We start from the raw sequence: 21,912 nt of genomic DNA, 5'->3' as shown, positions 1-21,912 counted from the left end.
TGAGATTAACATCGTTCACGGTTTACAGTCGACCATCGATAGATCATCATGTCTTTTCACCCTCTGTTTCTCCGTCTCTCTCTTCTCAACCTCGCACTCTCGTGATCTCACTCTTTCCGTCACTCTGACTCACTATCTCACGTACCCAACATGCACACTCTCACATACTCTGTCCATGCCCACTCACCATTCAGCCCTGTCATAACCCAGCATGACATACACAAACGTTCACACTTGGGACAGCACTCCAAGCTCCAAGATTAGCAGCCACTACTAGCATGTCACACCGGGAGAGAAAGAGTACAACACACACTTACACATATCATAATCACACTACTGGAGATACTGAGCTGCAGCACACACATACACACACACACTGCACATAAACTGCGGTAGAGCTTAATACTACCACAATAGCAAAAGCATATCCATCAATGGCGCCATACATGTTTGTGTGCCTGTTTTCACACCATTGTAGCCCACACACACCCTGGCCCAGATCCCTCTCATAAAGCAGCACTGTTTGGTAGAAATGTACAGAAGAAGAGGTGGGGGGGGATGCTACAGCAGAGTATCTCCATGGAAACAGGCTGGAGAGCAGCATATCCCACTACTGTCAGAGGCTGAGGATGAATCCAGTCCTCATTAGGATAAGCCAAACCACACCACACACCAGGCGGTTGATTCCATTATTTATTGCAACGAAAGTGAAAAACACACACACACCTTGATGAGGGGTTTCCTCATGCTCATAGTATTCAATACAATCCAATTAGATTATTGGACTTTGACAAGAAATTCCCTTCTGAGGCATATCTATGCAGATTATTTCAGTTCGTCTCATCCTTGCTCGTCTGCAATTTGTCTTTAAATGCCTCACAGTTACCATTTTACCTCGATTTTGTACAGTAACTAATAGCTGACATGGAGTCATTCTCAAGTCCAAAGCTGGGTATTCAATTTAAATAACCCCCCTCCTGAATTTCTAAGAATTTGCTGTTGATGATGCCTCAAAATCCCCCAGAGCTAAAAGTTTGATTGTAGTAGGTCATGTGCTACAAAATGTAGTGTACTGCAGAGGAGCCTTTCACTGAGGTTGTTTTAAACTGATATTTAAGTAACAAGGAATTAGCTTGCATTTGCCATGAAATACATTTTGCAGAGAGAAATTCAGGTTTGACATTCACCAGCACTCACTTACAAACGGTATGTGATTTGAGGCATTCATGCGATCACTGCTTGTCCGACATACCAACATCATGTGGTCAATACACGTGTTTACGCAAACCATTTCCGAGTCTTAAATCTTCCAAAATATTCAACCACATCTCTTGAAATTTATGAAAAAAAAAATTTATGTTATCTACTCAGGTCAGATGTGAGGAGAGTACGTGCTTCCACATGTTCTCAGTACAAAACAACAAATTGTATCAATTGTGCTTTCTGCTGCCAATATCCAGCTCACTCCTCTCAATGCTCTCTATATTCAAACTCATCTTCACTCATCCACTCACTCATACACCCACACAGCTTCTCTCGCTACCTAACATGGTGTTGTATCAAGCACCTCTTGGAGGGATTAAACTGGAAACCAGGATGCTGGTTATTTCCATCCAGCTTCTCTCGGGTTTTGCCACAAAACATGAGCCAGGAAACATTAAGATGGGTCACTGCAGCAGCAAAGAAATAATCCAACTGTAGATAAGAATACAGCAGAAGGAACATATTGCTGAGTTAAGATAGGAAATAGAATAAAGTCACTCTTCAAGCAAAAATGCCAAATATTCGTTTGGTTCCAGCTTCTCAAATGTGAGAATCTGCTGCTTGTATCTGCTTTATATCTCTGTAAATAGAATATTCTTGAGTTTTGGACCATCGGCTGGACTAAACTCGACATAAAAACATTTTTCACAATATACTCACATTCTATGGACCAAATGATTAGTCATGGATTGAGAAAAAGTAGGTGGTAAACATAATGAAAAGTGAAAACAAATGGGGAAAAAAAGCAATCACACATACAGCAGTTAACAGTGAGGGAAATAACTGCACGTGTGTGTGTGTGTGATGTGCAAATATTAAATATATAATAAAATAATAAATATACAGAGAAGATATGCAAGTGTGCAATGTAATGTACTGCTTTAAACACTGGAACCAGTAACTACAAAGACAGTTGGGATGATATGTATCTGAAACAAGCTGGTTACAATAGTCTACAGTGTTTGTAGACATTGACATGAGGCAGGAGAGACACCAAGGTGTCAACCTGTGAAGTTGTAACAGCTTCAGATCTAAATACCTAAGCTGCTAAAAGAAACAAAATCCTGAATCATTCAAATGTAAGTTAATTAAAATGTAAGTTAATCAGGAAAGTGTCACTCCCTGAAGTGGTTGTCATCAACACTTTAGCTTCTCATGGTTATAGAAAAAAACTGTTAATTTATTTCCATTGTTTCAATCAAGTCTGAGGGGGAAAGAGGACTGTTGTGCAGCTCAGTAGACAGACTGACATAATGTACTGCCAAATTTGAAATGTTTTATGTTTGAAGTTTGAAATATTACTATGTTCTGTGGTTAATATGCACAGTCATCACCACCATTACTAACAGAAAAGTAAGCTTCTTCAACAACAAATATCAGTTAGAAGGCATTACAGCAGTGCCAGTTTGACTTCCAGGTGATGTTTTGATCATGTTTAACACCATGGATAAGACAACATAAAAGCTTCATCATTTTTATTCTAAAAATGTGAATTATCACTTTCAATTTCACGGGACTCACTGGTATTTTTATTGTCCTGCTTTGCACCCAGCAGTGAATCAGCTTGTCAGTTAATAGCTGGTTAATCATTCCATCCTGACCTCAAAAACGCCTGCAGCAAAACAGAGCGAAGAGATGCCATCAACAGCCAGATGTACTGCAGCTTTAATCCTAAAAACAAACAAACACGCTCTGTGAGCATAACGCAGAGGGTATATAAACAAATTATTCATTTTGTAATCTGTGTCAAATGACTAAACTCCCATTCCCAAAATAGGACACAAAAAGCAAACTGTGGTGTCAAACGGAGATTGTGAACGTTAAAATAATCTCCGACATGCAGAGGATGTTTCATCGCTCTACTAACCAAACTGAGCCATCGTTAAAACCACTACCAAGTGTCTGCAATGAAGGAGGTTGTAAAAAAGAGCTCAAACGAGATTTAATCAGTCCGTTCTGTTGGTCCAACCACCGTTTGTCCCCCTGTCAGCTACTTGGTCCAGATCTCAACAACTAGTGGCCAGATTGCCGAGTTTGGTTTAGATATTAATGGTCCTCAGAGGATGTCTCGCTCAACATTTTACCATGAAATTTGATAAAACCCCTTTTGACATTTTAGGGAAATTAGCTTAGCTTAGCATTAAGGCTGGAATGGGGGAACACAGCTAGCCTGGCTCTGTCCTAGGGTAACAAAATCTGTCTATCGGCACCAATAAAGCCCACTGATTCACACTTTATATCGTTTGTTCTATCACCAGGTAGCAAACACTACTGGAAGTTACTGGTCCCAGCCAATAAATAGTCCAGCACATAACCCCCGTAAAACTTCAAGTTGTCGTCTCTACATTTCTGTTCCAGCCTTTATGCTAAGCTAAGCTAACTAGCAGCCATTTACAGCTACATATGTATATCTTCTCATCTAAGTCTGCGCAAGAAAGAGAATGAGCGTATTTCTTGAAATATTGAGCTATTCATTGAACCATCGGAGCAGTAAGCTTCTAGCAAAATGAGTCAGTCAATATGTTGTCCATTTCGACCAACATTTCATTGCCCAAAATTGTGTAATACACACTGCAGCCTCTAGGGGCTGCTGGAGTGGCTTTCCACACTTTATTCTTGTTGGGAGCTTCAAGCTTTTTGCTGGAAACTGGCTAAATGAGGCGTTTCAGGATGCCAGTGTATCCGCTGGAAAATCTGAGCAGGAAGAAGCCGCCTGGGAGCTGAGACTCTGCACCTCTGAGATCCTCCTCTGCATCCTAATGTCATACATGACAAATGACCACCTCAGACACCTTAAACATGAAAGCAGCTTGATTCAGTCCACACAGTTGTCTGAGTGTGCCTGTATGCATGCATATACTAGGTGAGCCTTTAGCTCACTGTTTGTACAGTGTATTGGGAGATGGAGCATGTTGCAAGGGTGAATGCTGTATGTACAGTTTGTATGGGTGCCTGCATGTGTCAGGATACGGGATTAGTGCTTCCAGTGATAAAGAGCATCTGTCAGTCCTCTGCTGCATATCACAGTACAGTTATAAAAAAACTGGCATGCTATCTGATCTGTATGCAGACATGAATGAGCCTGAACCTGAATGTACATACACAAAAACAGGTTTATGTTTTTTCACCTATTTTTAAGGTCATACATAACCAGCATATTTCTTTTGGGGGGGGGCAACAAATCCAGAAGCTAAACAGAGCGCAAGACACTGTCAAAGGTTTCAGCACACAGACATGAAGCCCTGTGAAAGAGCAGAATGCATGATTTGGATATCGTTGCAGCACCAGCTCGTCTCCATTTCTTATTATGGCATTAGGAGGGGTCTTTGTGTGTGTAAGGTGAAGGCGATAAACCTTCATTAGGTCACTTACAGGTTAAGGCTTTGAGGCTTCACACCCAACGTGTGATTAAGAGATTTAAGGATTTGGGAGAGATCACACTGTTCAACTGTTGGCTAGCAGGTTTCAGGAATCACAGTGATGGAGTAAGTTCTCCTACAACACCCCCTCATTCCTCTGTCCTCATCTTCCTGCTGCTGTTATCCTTATCTCCCCTTTTGTATCCTAATTTCATCTTGAATTCCCTCCATCTATGACTAATGAGGCATGAAGAGAAACGTAAATTGACAAGAAGAGCATTTCTCCTCACTTTACAACCAAACACAACCGCTAAAAACGATTATATAATGATAAACTACTGGTACCATTAAAGAAGACAGTCTTGTCTGTCATTTTGAAGCCAGAGATTGTGCCGACGTTATTGGCCGTAAGAAGATCGATGGAAAGCTGTTTGGCCACATTGTGAAAATCCCCTTGTTGCCCATCGAGAAGGCTTTTTGAGGAGCAATCCCTCCCACCCTGCTGGATTCTGTTACACACACATACATATGAACACACACTTGCACGGATCACTGTGATTGAAGGGGAGAAGAGGTTCCTTTTCTCCAAAACTGAAGACATGTATTTTGCCATATCTGACAAAGATCTATCTCTGGGAGCGTATTTATATTCGTTGCATGGAATACCAATTACCTTCTCTGCTGTGCCAACTTCTCATCTACCTATTAAATTCTAACACACACAAGCCTGTAACAGTTCTGTAGAAAATGTCTCAAGAGAAAAGCAAAAATAAAAAAGAGCAAAGACTAGATGCAGGTTTTTTTTCATAAGTCTAAGTCTTCTTACCTTGCAGCAAGTCTATGTTCCGGAGACATTGGAGCACATATGCGGTGCGTCTTCACACGATGAGAGGGAAGCGGCGGACAGTCATGTAGAGGTGTTTCACATCTGAGAACGAAGGGGGAAAGCAGGATCCTCTGTTTTTCTGTTCCTTTCTTGTTATTTTTTCCAAAGCCCTCAAAAGAATGGAGCACTGACAGAGGAGGAAGAGGAGGAGGAGGAAGAGGAGGTGGAGGAGGAGGTGGAGGAGGAGGAGAAGGAGGAGGAGAGGGAAGGCTAAGGAGGGAGCAGTCTGCCAGGCTGGGCTTCTGTGGATCACCTGGAGCAGTGTTGGGCTCCGCATTTACTCCTCCACTGCAGCAGTGCGAGGCAGCGGCGCGAGCTGCATGTTGCTCCCAAAGATCACCGCAAAACAAGGACACGGAGTCTCCATCTGCTGGATTCAGGATTCTGCAGCTCTGTTGCTCAACACGCTCCTATCCCCATCAGCATGCACACTCATGCTGTCCCTCTTCCCCTCTTGGTTTAAGCGTCTCTGTCTCTCTACGTGCCTTCGCCTCACACCCCTTTTCCCTCTCGAGGGGGTTTATAGCGTGTCACAAACGTGTTGCCATGTTATTTGGCTCTCACTTTTTGCTGCTCTGTGTCCTCGTACTGACTGGTGCATGTGGTCATGCGTCTGGTGCTTTTGGGTGATAAAACGTCAAGCTCAATAAAGCCTCAGCCAACCTCACGCTCTCCCTGCGATGACATCACTCCTCCGTCTGAAAGGGAGGGAGCCGTTTCCTGGTCTTGTCCCTGCTGACGTCACCGAGATCAGACACGTTTTTCAGGCCATGTGCAGGTGTTTAAATGGCATACATTCCATGCAGAAAGTTACACAGAACTGAACAACAGGAGGCAAGCCAAAACGGATTGTTCCACATCGTCTGCACCAGATAAAAGCAAATTACAGTACGAGACTTGAACACTTTACTGTCTTTCAAAGTCCTGATGCAACCTCTTATCCAAACTAGAACTGCATATTTCACCAACCACTAGAGCAACACTTGCCCTCACATTCCTCTCACGTCCTCCCTCCTTCCCCAGCCTCTTCTCTGTCCTACAGCACAGTAGAGCTATAAGGTTAAGAGACAATCTGAGAGAGGAATAAATACAGATTTGGAAAGGATCATATTGATTTTAGGCCCAATGTAAGACTTATTGGTAGTCTGAATGAGTAGATGTGCTACTCAAGAGAAATATTAGCGCTCCTTCACTAGATGAAAAAGACTCATCAGCAATAGCTGATGCAGATGGAAAGAAACCCTTTTTATTGTCACATACACGAAATTTGACTTCTGCATTTGACCCATCCCTGTATATAGGGAGCAGTGGGCTGCCAATGACAGGAGCCCGGGGAGCCAGGGGTTCAGCGTCTTGCTCAGGGACATTTCGACACATGACACGTCCCAGTCAAGGATTGAACTGTTGACCCTGGGGTTACCAGACAACCCTCTTAAGCCAGTGAGCCAGTGTTTTCTACACTTCTTCTGTGCAGGTGAATGTTTGGAAAGAGAAAAAGGTTTTCAACCTACTACCGTCTCATGACAACTGTTAAACGGTTGTGATGGATAGTCACCACCATAGACTCGCCAACTAGCAGATCTACACCTTAAAGAACTGATGGTTTTCTATCATTCTACTACATACAGTTGTGCATGCAGACTGACAGCAAATCAAAGTGGACTGATACTGGTCCTCATTAGGAAATGAATTACAGTATATATTGTTTGACGTCCCATTGTTATTTTGTCGACCCCCTCCAGATCCTAATGGGTACGATGCTACATTTTAAAATAAGCTGCTTTCTTTACAAGACCTCTGCTCCCATTCTCTAAACCGCACAGTCTAAAATAAAACCAAAACGATTTATGTACATGTATATGTGTATATACATGAGACTGTCGGGACAACACAAGAGCTGCTACGGTAACAGCAGAGAGACCCAATGCACAATGTGTGCTCTGGTGATTCTTTTGCTTTTAGTCCTAACACATTTACCCTTGCACTGCTGCTGACACAACTTATTGAGCAGCATAAGAGAGCCCACTAAGTAAATATGTTTCTGAAATGGTCAGTTTTTGAAATACACCAGTAGGTATGTCATCGCAGCGTTTTGAAATGTTACCGAGTGAACAGTCCCACCTAGTGGTGTAAAACTCACCTGAAGTGCTTTCAGAAATTTAAAGATTTGCACATTTCTGCTATAATTCAGTTCTAGATTAAAACCGATCGAAACAACACAAATTATAAATGCTCATCATGCTCATTTTTAAAGCTTAAACTCATGCACAAAAAGCCATAAACAGCATCACTGCTCCTGCTTGCTTAATATCCCTTAAAATCATCCGGTCCACACACTCATTAACATTCTGCCTCAACCTTGAGAAAATGATGAGCAAGGTGTGATCAAGAGCAAGTTCTCCGGATGGCTGATAAAGAAGAAGAAAAAACTCAGAACAATTCTTTAGGTTATGCACATCAAACAAGCAGAGATGTTCCCTCATCCATGTTCACTTACTTCATCTGGAAACGTTGTGCTGACAAAGCTTGTAAAAGCACAGAAGGACCCTACACACGATTAACTCGCAGATAATCTCTGATGTGTGCTGAAACTCCAACGTCAGCCTATTTGCAATGCTTAAAAAAGACACTTTCAGAATTCCATTAACACATAATACTGTATGATCATTGTTTGAGCAAATGCTGTCAATGTTGAGATCCTGCAGTCTTCATCTATGGTGTTATGATTTAGGATGACGCTGCTGCAACAGAGACACAAGGTAACGATTAGTGTTGGGGCTAAATGTGCAAAATGTCCCTGAGATATTGATGAGCACAACAAAAAGCTTCAGTGTAAAAATAGCCGAACGTGACCTCAAAATGTTTGGTGAATTATATACACCAACATGCTCAACAACCAAGTTATATTCTCTTGTCCCGAGAATCTTGAGAATACTTTATTTATATGTTTGTGTCCGTTTGTGGTATTTATAACGAAGAAAATCAAAGAAATTACAAAATTCAACATTACTGTTTCATGATTTCGTCTTGGCCTTTGGCTTCAAACGCATCACAGTGAAAGTGATAGTATTTGATGTTTGTGCTGATGTGAGCCAGCATTTGATCATCTAGGATGCCCAAAAAAATGCCAAGAGAAAGGCAGCGGACCCCTGCAGTGCTTTTTCCTTGGATGGTTCTCAGAGCTCTGACCTCTGCTGAGAAAAGGAGTCGTGCAGAGTTTACCTAATTAACCGCTATCTCCTTTATGCTCTATGCCCAAACAGCTAACACCTGCACCTCACTATATACAGTTGATTTGTTAAACTGTCTGTATATACATATATAGAGAAACATTTCATCTGTCAGATCACATGTAACTTACACAGAAAGGAAAGCAGGAAGCGATCTTTGTCATTGTAAAAGCACGGTGATAACAATCGGGCTTATCCAAAGGATTGTTGAATTGTCCTATAAAGCTGTACCAATCAATATTTTGATATTATCAATGGGTGGAATGACTATGTGTATGTGAACGTTGACGCTCATTTGGAGCATTTTAACATCTTGCTCCTCATTGTTTACAGCCCGCAACTTCTTTTGTTTTGGTTCCGACTCGCTGCTCTCATTACAGTGAAGAAAGCTCTGATAGGCCCGCTGCACACTTCTTGCTCAGCACCAAACGGCAGACAAAGTTAGCACCTAGCTGATAAACATAGTAGGAGAATTAGGCAAATAAAGAGACAAGTAATTATCTCAGTATCTGATGGGGAGAACTAAAAGTAGAATAAATATTACATTCATCAGGTGGACACAAACACAACTCCAAGGGAATGCGGACGTTTCTCCATGTCTGTTGGATGTGTAAACAGGCAACCGTCTGCTGACATATTTGCCTTATCAACTTTAGAGCTTCATAATATGTCAATTTTATGTTTACTGCTGATGTTGTGATGTTGTGATGTAGATCTTCAAACAAATCCTCATTCAGCATTTTCTCTGCCTCCGAGGCTTACGAGTACACTAGTTCCATTCAGAAAACAGATGTACCCAGCAGATTAAGTGGTTTTCGAACCTGAGATATGGTACGTCTACTATTACAGAGCCTGTGTTTATTGTAATGAAGGAACATGTCATTCAGTGCAACAATGTGGCTCATTGATGGGGTTTTAATAGTTATTGGACAATAATGGAGTTCTATAACACTTAGCAATGAGATATATCAAGCTTTGGCTAAAAAGGCAAAACTTAGCATGATCAATTTGGTCTTTTTGGGGGGATTATTTGACAATAAGGAAAATATAGAATATCACCACACTAACACTGTTAAACACCAACTACAACAGGCCACGATGGTCTCATCCTAACCGTGAAAACTCATCGCTTGCAAAGAACAAAGAAGCCTCCATCACAACACTCATTCCTTCAGATCCCTGCTACTATAAAGCCATTATACAACATGTAGAAATGAAGCCTTTTATAAAAGTGATTGGCATCTCCTCATTATGTAAGACTGAATTGCCCCTCCCACCTCTTACCTGAGTCCTTCTCAAAGAAAAGACAGCAGTGAGTCTGTAGTAGCCATGGTAACACCTGTGACAGATGAAAAGATGGATGACAGATATAGTACAATACAGCTGAGTCACTCCAGGCACACATTGACTGAATGGAGGGGAGCGGCACAATGGGAACGTGTGGGCATGGACAGACAGAAGGAACTTGAGGGAGAAACTGTGGGTCCCCTCCATTCACAATCTCTTCAATGGCACCTACACCCTCCCTCCACCTCCAAACACATGTAGGCCCTTCTCTAATTCTCACCCACACGCCATGCATCATTCAGTGGTATTGATTAATCACTTCAGGAAACACCCTGACAAGTGCAAAGAATCATTCGGTGAGTGACTCATTCATGCGCTGCGTAACTTTCTGACATTTACACTTTCAATGTGACAAGGTGGTGGCTTCACCTGGCCAACAGCCCCAAACCTCCATCAGACCTCATGTAGGTGCGCTTCTTGAGAAAAACCCCGTCAATAACAACAACAGGCTTCGCTGCAGGCTCGGTTCATGCACAAACACGACACGGTGCGTCTCCTACCTTTTTCAGCGCTGACATCTTCCTCCTCAGAGAAGGTCACTTCTTCTTCGATAGTACACGGGCGGTAAATAAGTGAAAGGCGATCATGTCTCCTGGTATCCGTGAAAATGTTCATGGTCTTGTTCGTTAGAAACATCTGCGACAGAGCGGCCGTAGTTTCCCATGATGACGGCGGCTTGTATGTGTTTTCTTGTCCGACGCAAGTCCTGATGCAGCTGCAGACTTCATTCTCTGGAGATGAATTATAATGCACTGATGTTGTCGTGGTCACTGATAGCACAGCTTCGCTTCTGAAGGCAGCCAATATCAGACGCCATTTTTGCAAAGTCTGCCCATACAGTACAGTTGCGTACTTGTATTTATAATAATTATGATAGTGCTAATAATAAATATTACTATTGTTTTTATTATTATTATGATAAGTAATTATTATAATAGACATAATGTAACACGTAACTTCTCAACAACCTAACGTACAAAATTAAACAGAAAAAAATGTAAAAATGTAAAAAACATTAAATTTAATCGATTCAAGCTTACATTACATAGGCTAAACGTGACGTACGTAATTCAAAGTGAATGGTGGTTGAATTGCCGGTGAATAAGAGTGCAAACAATGCATTATCTACTTCGTGACGGCTATAAATCAAATATAGTAAATATTATATTATTGCACATATATTAGTTTACTTCAGACCTACACATATGAGCTAAACTTGAAAAACACATTTTATTTTATCATTACTCAATATTGAACATAATAACTTTATTTACGTTGTACTTTTCATTACCTATAGAAAGTACTTTACAACAAAACAAGGAATAAAAAGTGAACAAAGGTTCCTCCTCCTACACACACTAATCTTGCTTGATAGTTTTGTTTTAAAGTGCCTTAAGCTTGGATAGGCCTACCATATTTATGGTAAAGTGAGTGGGATTAGTGTGAGATTGATTTCTGATGCTAAGAAACTTCAGCGTGGTGTACAGGAGCAAGAGGTCACTGAGCAATCGTGGGTAAAGTGCAGAAAACAGCCACAAGCAAAAAACTGCCTGCATCTCTTAACCTTTGCTCACACCGCTGAGACAAATACATTTTACACAGTGCAAATCAATCTGCCCTTATAGTGATACCTTGGGAACAAGACAACACATATAAAATGTTCATTGCTCAGTCAAAAATCTCTGCAAGTAGATTTTAGTTATATTGAAGGAAAATAATTGATGTCTGGAATGTAGTATAAACAACATCAAAAGTCTGAGACACTGCAACATGCGTTGAATGTTTTGCATAAATAGGAAAACACTGCTATTTTACATGAAACAACAAAACTCAATTTTGTTTGATCAAGTGTTATTTCTTATCCACAAAAAACATTGTGACACTCCCCATGGACCCATAGGGAAACCTGTCAAAGAGGAAGGAAAAACAAAACATTTGTGAAGCCTCACAATGCGTACAAAGTAACTTCATTCAGCCTTCCAACAAGTTACTCCACTAAATGGTATGCATTAAACCAACTGTTTAATATCAATTTGGGCAAAGCAATTGAAATATAACATACAATTCAGATTTTGTTAATGACTTAATGTTTCTTGTATTTATTTATTTTTTAATTAAACATTTAAGTATAAATCCAGATGTTATTGCCTCTTTTATTATACCTGTCAGTCCCGAGTTTTGTCACTGGAGGGCGCCAGAGACAATCTTCTTCACTGTGCTCTGTCCATGGTCCTGAAATTTTCAAAGGTAATCCAGATTATAATTAAGAACTGCATGATAATAGTCGAGAGACTCACTCCATCCCTCTCCGTTATGCTGAAATGTTTAAACTAGGACTAGCTCTAGTTCTCTTCATGTTGCTGAAACAAACACACATTATAGTCTTTGACAAAGTCGTTTTCACTGAATCATTTTAATTTGTAATATCTTTTGTTGTATTGTTTATGTTCTTTGTATTTAAATGATATATATGTTTGTTTGCATATTTTTGTATTTCTATGATATATTACTTCAGCTGTTTGGCTGTTTTTCATTCACATCTTGTGAGCTATATGACGGCTGCTATGGGGCGTAACACAGCTTCAGAGCGGGTGAAGCTGCAGCCTATCACCTGCTGCCACCACACCTGCATTTAATGGTAATTAGCTGCCAGCAGGTGTAACTACCTCCCTTCCCCGCCGCGTGTTTTCACAGCAGAACAACATTTAATTAAATATAGACTCGGCTTAATTCACATTATTTTGTGTTTTGAATCGTTACTTTGTGATAAAACGTCTTCTAACATTGCTTTAAATGATGCCATTAACAACACTCATGTCGTCGATCCAACATGCAGCTGCTGCGCAACCAGTTTGTTTCTGCCTCCTTCTCTTTTTGTCGCATTGGATTTAAAGGCGAAGCGGAGTTGGATATTATCGGGAATTGGACCCAAGTTATAGATGGTGGCTGCCGCTCTGTAGCTGTGTGGTGAACATGGGATATCGGGAAAACATGATTGCAAGTAACTCGAACAGTGTCCGTCGGTAGATTTGGGAAACGGGACGCAGAAAACGCCGACAGAGAGGTCGAGACACCCCGAGAAGAAACCCGCCGGACAGCCGGGGACCGAACTGGACGCCGCCCAGCTGGCAGGCTGAGACAGGTAGGATGAATGAAACTGAGCGGTGTGTGCAGTGTCCTTGGTTGGATGCAACGTATGCCACAGCAAAAAGAGTTTAACACAATGAAATCATCTGTCCGATACGGATTCTTTTTGTCTTCATTCACCAACCGGACAGTTTAATGTTGCGTGGCTCCTTAGAAGCAGCCGTGTGTCACACATCACATTTTTAATACGTTTTACAAATTGATAGAAATGACTCGTTAATACGGCGCAGAATTCACTCATCGACACCTTTTGATTTGATAACAAACTCCCTGGGTTTAGAGTTATAGCTTAATACCACAATACTCAGTAAAATGATCTGCGGAGGCCAGTAGTCAGCAGTGTGACTCATTTGTGCCTCATAGTAAATCATGTGCATGTCAAATTCCCCTGGGGTTAACAACAACATCTGAGGTTAGTTGTGCAATTTAATGTAGCCTTCTTTTCAATAACCGCAACAACCTTAAATCGCTAGATTATCAAACAGTTTGATTAATTATTTGTTAAGCATCGACCAGGTGAACTCCACAAAACTGGAGATGAGATGTTGTTAGAATGTTATTAATTTAACGCAGCTGTGGTTCTTTGTTGAACAACACAACTTTAATTGCTTTTGTGTCAAATGTATGTAAAAGCTGTATAATTTGCAGCTTTTCATTCTTAGCTATTGGGAGATGGTCAAAACAGTGACTAATGTGTTATCTAAAAGACATTGGTGTATTTTGTGAAAGACAATAATCATATTTAAACATAGTGTTATGTTAGGGAAAATGTTTGGGCTCCCACCTCCAAGCTAAGAAGATTCTGCATGAAACATTTCCCTAACAAAGTCCTTGTAAGGTTATTTTCTTGACATGTTGCTCTTATTTCGTTCTGCTAATTAAGAGATCAGCCGTGATTCATTCTCCTGAAAGATTTATATTTATTCCCTCCCGTCCAGACAGCAGTGGGCCTCACAAAACAGAGGACGCAGTGAAGGACACTGAAGTAGCCTATGCAGATAGCCAACTCTGCTGGATCATGGGAAACCAGACTGACAGAGACAGCCATGGCACTACAGGTACATGAAGACAGAGGCCATCAACACAAACAGTGGCTGATTTCTATTTCTAAATTTTAAAAAAATGATATTTTCAGAGTATAGGTAATTGAGAATGCTGATGTTTTTGCCCCTGGCCAGTTTTCTGACACTTTTTTTTCCATTCTTCTGGTCATTATACTGTAAGACGGACTATTTTTAGACTTTCGTCTTCCTGGTTCCAAGACAAGTGAAAATAAACTGGTTTGCAATGGGAACAAAATAACATTGTCTTCTGAAGTTTTTATTCTTTTGTGTTGCTAGCAAGAGCCTTTACACCAAGTAAGGTATCAGCTGAAACGTTTGTATTTGTTAATCTTCTGCAATGCAAAACAATAAAAATGCAGAAAACATTCATACTTACTAAGGAAAAGTTCAAAACACTATTGCGTGAAACAGTTTATTTCAGTTGGAACTGCACATTTTACTGGCTTTAGCACAAAACAAGGGTGAGCGCAGTGATGTTTCATTACATCCCCCTAATCCATCATATCCTTATATTTGTTTACCAAAAGCACACTCTTGTAGCAATTATAGCAATGGCAGCAAAAATCATGTTCTGAAATTAAGTATGCCACTAACCCAGGAATAATAATATTGATATGAGAAAGTAACTGTATGGCTAAATCACAACATGGGTTTGAGTCACATTTCCACTGAGGAACACTGGAGATGTACCCGATATGTCTAAATAAAATTCTGATGAGTACTGCATGAAACACAGAAACATCTCTTGGCAGGAAGTGATGAATCAGAACTATGCAGTGAAATATAAACTGTATCCCAAAGGGTTCAGTGAAAGTTGGATCTAGCAATGTCAGATCTTTAAGATCTCTCATGTCAAAGCAGCACTGACCAGCTTTCATTTGGCTCGGCTAATGTGTGCAATTGCCCTGTGCAGTCCTGCACTGTTTACCACCTTAAGACATTCAGTCTGCGGCTCGCTCAGTTTAATTCTCACTTACAGCTGTTTAAAATGCTGCTCCTTGTTTCCCTCTCATGGCTGTCGGTATGCAGGAAGCAGGCTGAGAATAGCTCCCCTGCTGTAGCCGAGCAGACTACATCATGCTGCTGCCAAGGAAATTATGAGTCTGCAGAATCCTGCAGCATAACACAAGGGCAAGGAGGGGAAGCATGAAAGGATCTGAGTCAAAGGAGGTGGAGATCCCTGTCGCCTGCCGCGATCCTTTATAAACAATGCACACCATAAACGGCATACTCTCAGCGTCATAGAGAAATCACAAAGTTCAGAAATTATTTTTCAGTGACAGGTCACATTTTAGAGGCTTCATGACACAAAAATTCACTCTCCTTGAAAAAATGTTGTGCATGGTTTATGCAGAATACTGGCAGCACTGATGATGGATGTAATCACCTTGTGGTGGCAGTGAGAGCAGCTGTTGGATTGTAGAGCAGGGTACAATCTCCTCTCCTCCTGGATCTTGTCACATGGGGGAACAGTGTGTGAGTGTTTGCCTGCCAAGACATTGGCAGCAGAGGCTTTTTGCTGCATCAGTCAGCCCAGGACAGTAAATAAGGGAGCAGTGCTTAAATCTTCGAGTAAAAGAAGAGGGGGGCTTTGCATTCAGCATTTTAAAGCTCAGGACATCATATTATCCTCCTTTTTTTTTTTCTCTCCGATGCTTGTTTTTTTTGTGCTCCCCATCAGTTTTACATTTCCCCCTCTTAGGTTCTCCTTTAGATTTCTTCCACACGCCTCCTACCACGCCCTCAGAGGCAGAGCTGACTGCCATGGCCTTATCCTCTGCAGCTTCCTCCAGTAAGTCACAGACGCCATCACCAACCGGCACCACCACCCCCTCCATCTCCTCTCCACTTGCAGACTGGACACAGAAACTGTCTGCTCCCTCAGAATGGGCTGTGATAAGCGTAGACGGTGTCCCCTCAGAGCCAAATGTGAGCGATGCAGCAGTGATGCATGGAAAGGCAGCGGGCAGCCCGGTCAGCCTGGCGTTCCTGCCTCCATCCAGTGGATCGTCTTCAGAGCAGAGTTGGCAGGAGCGGGATAGTGGACTGGAGCCGCAGGCTACAGCAGAGAGAGCCGGAGAGGAGGTGACCCTGGTTTTACTCAGTCTGATGGAGCACTACAGTGCCTCACTAGGCCTGACCCCCAACACTGATGTAACCACAGGAGCAGTAGGTAGGTCCTCAACCTTCACTGTTTATCTTTGTTTTTTTGAAGATACTTTAAAGCTAGGGTTGATAATGTTGAGAAACTAGAAAGAGTAAGCTAAATTTTAAAAAGTATCAAACAATAAACCCAGCTCAGTGGTGCCTATTATTTTCTAATGAAATTAGCTAGCAGCAGTAGCTCCAAAATTTGTAGCAAGAAAGTTGCCAAGTCAGCAACACTGACAGAGCGTCCCTTCAGGTCTCTCTTCAAAGCCACTGCCCCCAAATTATCATTATGAACGTAAACAACAAACATGACCATTGTTAGAACTCACAGCTGTCAAGCTAGAAGCTTGTGGCATACTCTGCTGACGAGCAGTGAGTACACAGGTAGAATACGTGTAGGTAGACAAGCAGGTAGCCCGTCCGGTCATTACATCCGATTGAAACAGGCTTATTACAGTCCTGCAACAGCCACAGAAACCGGATTATTTTCATTTTTTTTGTCAGAGCATTTGATTCATTGATTGCTGTCGGGATGAAAACAGAATTTCAACAAATTTAAGAAAAAGAGTGTTCTGAATAACATTACCAACCCAAGCTTTAAAGGTGCTAAACGCGGGAGTGAGAGCATTTCTATCGCCTCTCAACATGGTGACAACTGAGCTGGCTCGCATCTTACAGTGCAAACAGTGCTGGCAGAGCTAACAGCGTTTAACTGATGGGAAACTAGAGGGTGGGTGTCACAGTCATTGGTCAGGACGGCAATAACAGCTGTATGAGAGCAGCGCAGCGGTCGTGAGCTAACCAGTTGGGCACGCTCGCATGCACTAGCATGAACTAAAAGGCACGCGGCTGGCCCAACTATATCAAGGAAGCACAAAGAAGCTTGGATTACAACACACAGAGGGAGAGTGACTTCATTCTCTGCTCAGGTAGACATTACTCTACTGTCTCTATACTTAGCAAATAGTTGTTAGCTGTGATATTAAAGCTCTAAATGTTTGACAGAGAACCTTTTAAGAAAAATTGCAAAACATGTCCCTGCCTTTACTTAATGTAAATGAAAAGAATCACAAGTACCTTGTTGTAATAACAATTATGACTAGTTTACCTACACACAGATAACTGATAACTTGCCTAAAACTGTAGCTGTGCTTCTTTTGCTTTACTTAGATTCATCTGATTGTGATTTAGTAATGCAAAAGGATGGGTATTTTTGCATCACTGAATTAATTTAGAATATGCATTAAGTAAACGGACAAGGTAGGAGGACAAAATTTAAAGAGGTTATTCTGTGATGTAGTATTTGCTTGCAAGAGAAAAATTAAAGAAAGAAATGGCCAAATTGGAAACGGCTGAGGTCGAGACATCCTGACTTTTAGTCACTAGTGAGGGTTAAGCTCCAAAATCACTGGATCCTACATTTCCCATAATGCAACTCAACAATATTATCTTTTGCTTTACTTTTTTGTCAACCCTATGCCTCCTTTGGAAATCCAAGATTTTGTTAATTGTTTTAGTCCAAACCAAGATAACCCTGAGGACATCGATTGACATCATAAGGCTTACTTCATCAGACTTTAGAAAGCATGCCACTGATTTTACAGGCTGAGAGTAGAACCCTAGTGCCCCTTTTAAGCCCAAAAATAAAAAAGCTGATTAATTTTACTGGCTATTCATAGAACTTTCACTTACTTTTAATTCACTATAGAGTCAAGGCTGTTCTCAGGGCAAAATATTTGACTTTTCAAAGATGGTTAATAATACTATTAATGGCCCCATCCCATATATAGCAGGTATAACAGGCCTCTGGTGTGGAACAAACTGCCTCACTCGGATGGCTAAATCAAACAGAGCCACCATTAATGTAATTAGTCATGTCCTTTTCTTATTTTATTGAGCATTTTATGAAAATGTGTTGCTCTTGAGTAAATAATGAATGAATGACCTATCCTGTTGTCAGACTTTTCAATTGACTTTCACTCAACCGTATGTGCTTTTCTTTGTTCAACTTGTTTTTCAGAGCTGCTCAGGTGCTTGATAACAGAGAGAGATGAGCTGGTTGAGGAGGTGGACACACTTAGGGAGACACTGAGGGTGAGTTGGAGCTGCAAGTCCCATGATAACCGTAGGCCCTAAAAATGTCCTAAAACTCACTAGTTTTATTCTGCTTTATTCTTTAGCGGACGCTTAATAATAATAATAATAATAATAATAATACATTTTATTTATATAGCGCTTTAAAAGGCACTCAAAGACACTTTACATGTTAAAAACAGAAACAATAGAAGCATTTATAATAAGAACAAAATATACGACATAACTAAGAAAAAAAATAAAATAAACATGAAAAGAAAGAGAAACATACATGACTTAAGAGCCATATCTAGAACAAGCAGCTTTTAAATTCCGATTTCACGGTTTCTTTTCCATTTTCTTTTCTTTATTTTGTCCTACATAACAGACGGAGAGGTTGGAGTGGCATCAGTTCCAGTGTGACCTGCAGGTTGCGGTGTCTGTGGCCGACCGGCTGCGGGTCGAGTCGGAACAGGCTCTGGGTTTGCTCCAGAAGAGCCACAGGGCCGTGAAGGAGCAGTTGGCTCATGCCCTCAGCAGAGAGCAGGAGAAGGTGGGAGAGCTGGAGAGTCTGAGGGCCGAGCATAGAGATGTCTGCTGCAAACTTACTGAACTCGCTCTGCAGCGGCAGCTGGAGCGAGCCGAGCTGGACGCTGTGAGGGACGCCTGCAAGGTGAAAGATACAACAGAATGTGATGAACAGGCAGAGCGACGAGACTCTGAGGATGCGCATGGGGAGGAAATACAGGAAGTTGTGGAGGAAAAACCCAGGCAAGTTGAAACCAACACTGAAGTTAAACATTTTGAAAAGAAGGAGAACGAAACAAATCAAGAGGTGGATGCTCATGTTGTGGGTCATGATCTCGAGGAGGCAAATGGATCAGGGAGCATGCAGTTGACAGGGAAAGGGGTGGCGGAGGGATACCTTCGTAGTTTGGCTATACTGGACAAGAAGAAAGATGGGAGAGATCCAAGGAGGATTGTGATGCTATCTGAAAGATCTTGGTGAGTCTACATGAACTCTCACAACACATTCACCCCTGTTAACAGAAGACAGTGTTATAAAACATGCAAAAACTGTCTTTTAGGAGTCTCTCTCGTCTCCCACTCCCAACTGACTCCTCCAGTGAAAATGAGACCTCAAAAAACACGAGCACAACCCTGCCGCTATGCAAGGTACCACACGCGTTGAATTGATATTAAATGCTCTTTAACCTATCGTATTTATATAGATGGATATTTGAGTGATTAGGGAGGTGGAAAACACTTATATTACTGTTGGATCACACTAGGCATATGAAGAATCTGTTTCTAAACTTTCCAGAAAGAAGAGCCACCAAAACCGAGAAGGATGGACCGCATTTTACAGCGGCAGGACAGCTGGTCCAGCTTTTACACAGGTGAGCTTTAAACCCACCAAACAACACTTTGTTTAGACAGCTTAGTAAGTGTACAGTTGTATGACTGTGACTGCATTTTTGTCTTGCAGGAAAACAGGATGAGGACCAAAGCTCGGATTCCATCAAGTAACTAACTATTAGGGTCCTTTTCTTTGTTAATACTCACACCTCAACAGACACTGAAGTCTCTGTGTAAAGGAAACAGAAAGGCTGATGCATGTTTGCTTGAATAAGTCAAATCAAACAAGTCGCATTCAATCACAATTTCCGGTTTACCCTTTTGCACACTTGAATCTGCAGAAAAAGCTTGTTTTCTCCTTGATCTCATTATGTGTGATAACAAATGAAGTTATTCTTTGGAAGCTTTTCTTGCCCTCCCAGACCTCAAGATGGTTTCAGTGCTCTGCTGAGGCGTCATGGCGGCTCCAGAAGAAACTCTCTGCTGCGCTGGTGCCAGAGTCGTACCCAAGGTTATAAGGTTAGAAAGGAGGATGTAACTATTTTTGACATATTTAGTAAATCTGTTAAATTAAGAGGAATTCAGGGTGGGCAACACAAATACATTTTTACCAGTTATATCATGTCTTGATCAAGTATGTTTTCTGGCAGAATATTGAGATCACAAACTTCAGCAGCAGCTGGGATGACGGTTTGGCGTTCTGCGCTGTTTATCACACATATTTGCCAACTCACATCCCGTACGACACCCTCAACCCAGCAGACAAGGTAAAACTGTTGCTGTTATTGGGTATCCAGGAACAAATACTGATAATCTCTCAACTCAAAAACAGGCATACAGGTTATTGATCAAGTCAAAATTTGTGTACTCTAGAAAGTCAGTCCAGGTGTGTTGGATCATTAACTCTGACTGTGGAAGAACAAAAAAAAAAAGCACTTGTACTCACTTTATCATCGACAACACAGTTCTAAGGACCAGAACATCATTAATAAAGTCTGTAAAAATATGCACCTGATAATGTAAAAGCTGCTTCTGACTCAAATGTTTTTACAGAAGGAAAATCTGCACCTTGCTTTTAAGACAGGAGAGAGAGTGGGAATCATAACCACACTGGTGAGACATTTTAGTCAATCCATAAAACATTTGTAAGATTACAAATTATGCAATTTAAACCAGCTGTGTCCACTGGTTGTATAATCTTATCTTTACATGTTAACTGTGTGACAGACATCGGAGGAGATGCTGAAGGCAGATGGACCGGACTGGCAGCAGGTCCTGGGTTATGTCGAAAGCATTTTCCGTCACTTTGAGATGTGAAGTCATTTTCTCTTGTCGCTCTTCATCCTGGTTCTTTTCCATCATCGTGACTGAAACACTGTTCACCACAAGAGGGAGTTCTACTCATAATATATTGGCGCAGCCAGGATTTTAAACGTCAACAATATTAAACTTTATATGTTTTTATGCAGCTATACAACATACTTCACACAGAAACTAAACCTTGGAGTATTTCTATTTTTCTACATACCATTTATTCAGATCCAAATAGTTGCTGGGTGATGATGCACAAGACACTAAAGGATTTGTCAGATTATAAATATGTTCAACAATCACTGTCATTTGTTTCCAGGTGCTGGGTGCACTGGTTTTGCACGGTTTGCCTTTTAGAAATTAATGAGCACTTTATGATTAATGTAAATTTGCGCTGTATTTTTATGTGGATGATTTCAGAATCTGGAGCACTTTTAAGTTTTATTTATCTTGACTAATAGTTTTATCATGAACCTCTCCTGCTGTCATACAGTATCATGTCTGCACGCACCCAAACTAAAACAAAGGAAGGGGGCAGACATGAACTCATATTTTATTTGTTGGAATGCTGATGTTTTAACCTTAAACACTACAGTATCCGTCAGGAAATGTATATGTAAATGTATGTAAGCGCTTCAGTGTTTTTCAAAAACATGGTAATCATATGACTATGTTGTTGCCAAATGCCTTATTGCAGTAATAAAGTTATGTATATGAAAGTT

General features: G+C 41.1%; 2 protein-coding genes across 17 annotated transcripts in view; one reads left to right on the top strand and one right to left on the bottom strand.

Annotated features, from left to right (window-relative positions):
* dlgap2b (discs, large (Drosophila) homolog-associated protein 2b) overlaps positions 1-10,907 on the bottom strand; it is an 87,665-nt gene extending 76,758 nt beyond the window's left edge. For 8 of the 15 annotated variants that reach the window (XM_031861502.1, XM_031861495.1, XM_031861498.1 and 5 more), the window contains exon 1: positions 10,023-10,578. In XM_031861502.1, the coding sequence (XP_031717362.1) occupies positions 10,023-10,323 (301 nt within the window). In that variant the 5' untranslated portion in view covers positions 10,324-10,578. The other 7 variants (XM_031861504.1, XM_031861508.1, XM_031861509.1 and 4 more) reach the window with 7 other exon arrangements.
* Positions 10,908-12,733: 1,826 nt separating this feature from the next.
* On the top strand, positions 12,734-21,909 carry LOC116391258 (cytospin-A-like). 2 transcript variants are annotated; one of them, XM_031861675.1, is made up of 12 exons: positions 12,734-13,227; positions 14,171-14,290; positions 15,999-16,469; positions 18,468-18,541; positions 18,909-19,525; positions 19,609-19,696; positions 19,845-19,920; positions 20,010-20,046; positions 20,302-20,398; positions 20,530-20,646; positions 20,933-20,992; positions 21,107-21,909. In XM_031861675.1, exons 2-12 carry the CDS (start codon positions 14,251-14,253, stop codon positions 21,194-21,196), a joined length of 1,767 nt encoding a protein of 588 aa, XP_031717535.1. In that variant the 5' UTR covers positions 12,734-13,227; positions 14,171-14,250; the 3' UTR covers positions 21,197-21,909. The 2 variants fall into 2 exon arrangements, with proteins under 2 accessions (XP_031717535.1, XP_031717534.1); XM_031861674.1 differs by having other exon boundaries at positions 20,284-20,398.
* The last annotated feature ends 3 nt before the right edge of the window (positions 21,910-21,912 follow it).

The sequence above is a fragment of the Anarrhichthys ocellatus genome, unplaced genomic scaffold, assembly GCF_004355925.1.
Source record: "Anarrhichthys ocellatus isolate YVR2014 unplaced genomic scaffold, GSC_Weel_1.0 scaffold25, whole genome shotgun sequence".
Lineage (NCBI taxonomy): Eukaryota > Metazoa > Chordata > Actinopteri > Perciformes > Anarhichadidae > Anarrhichthys > Anarrhichthys ocellatus.
This window is presented reverse-complemented; position numbering and strand designations above follow the sequence as displayed.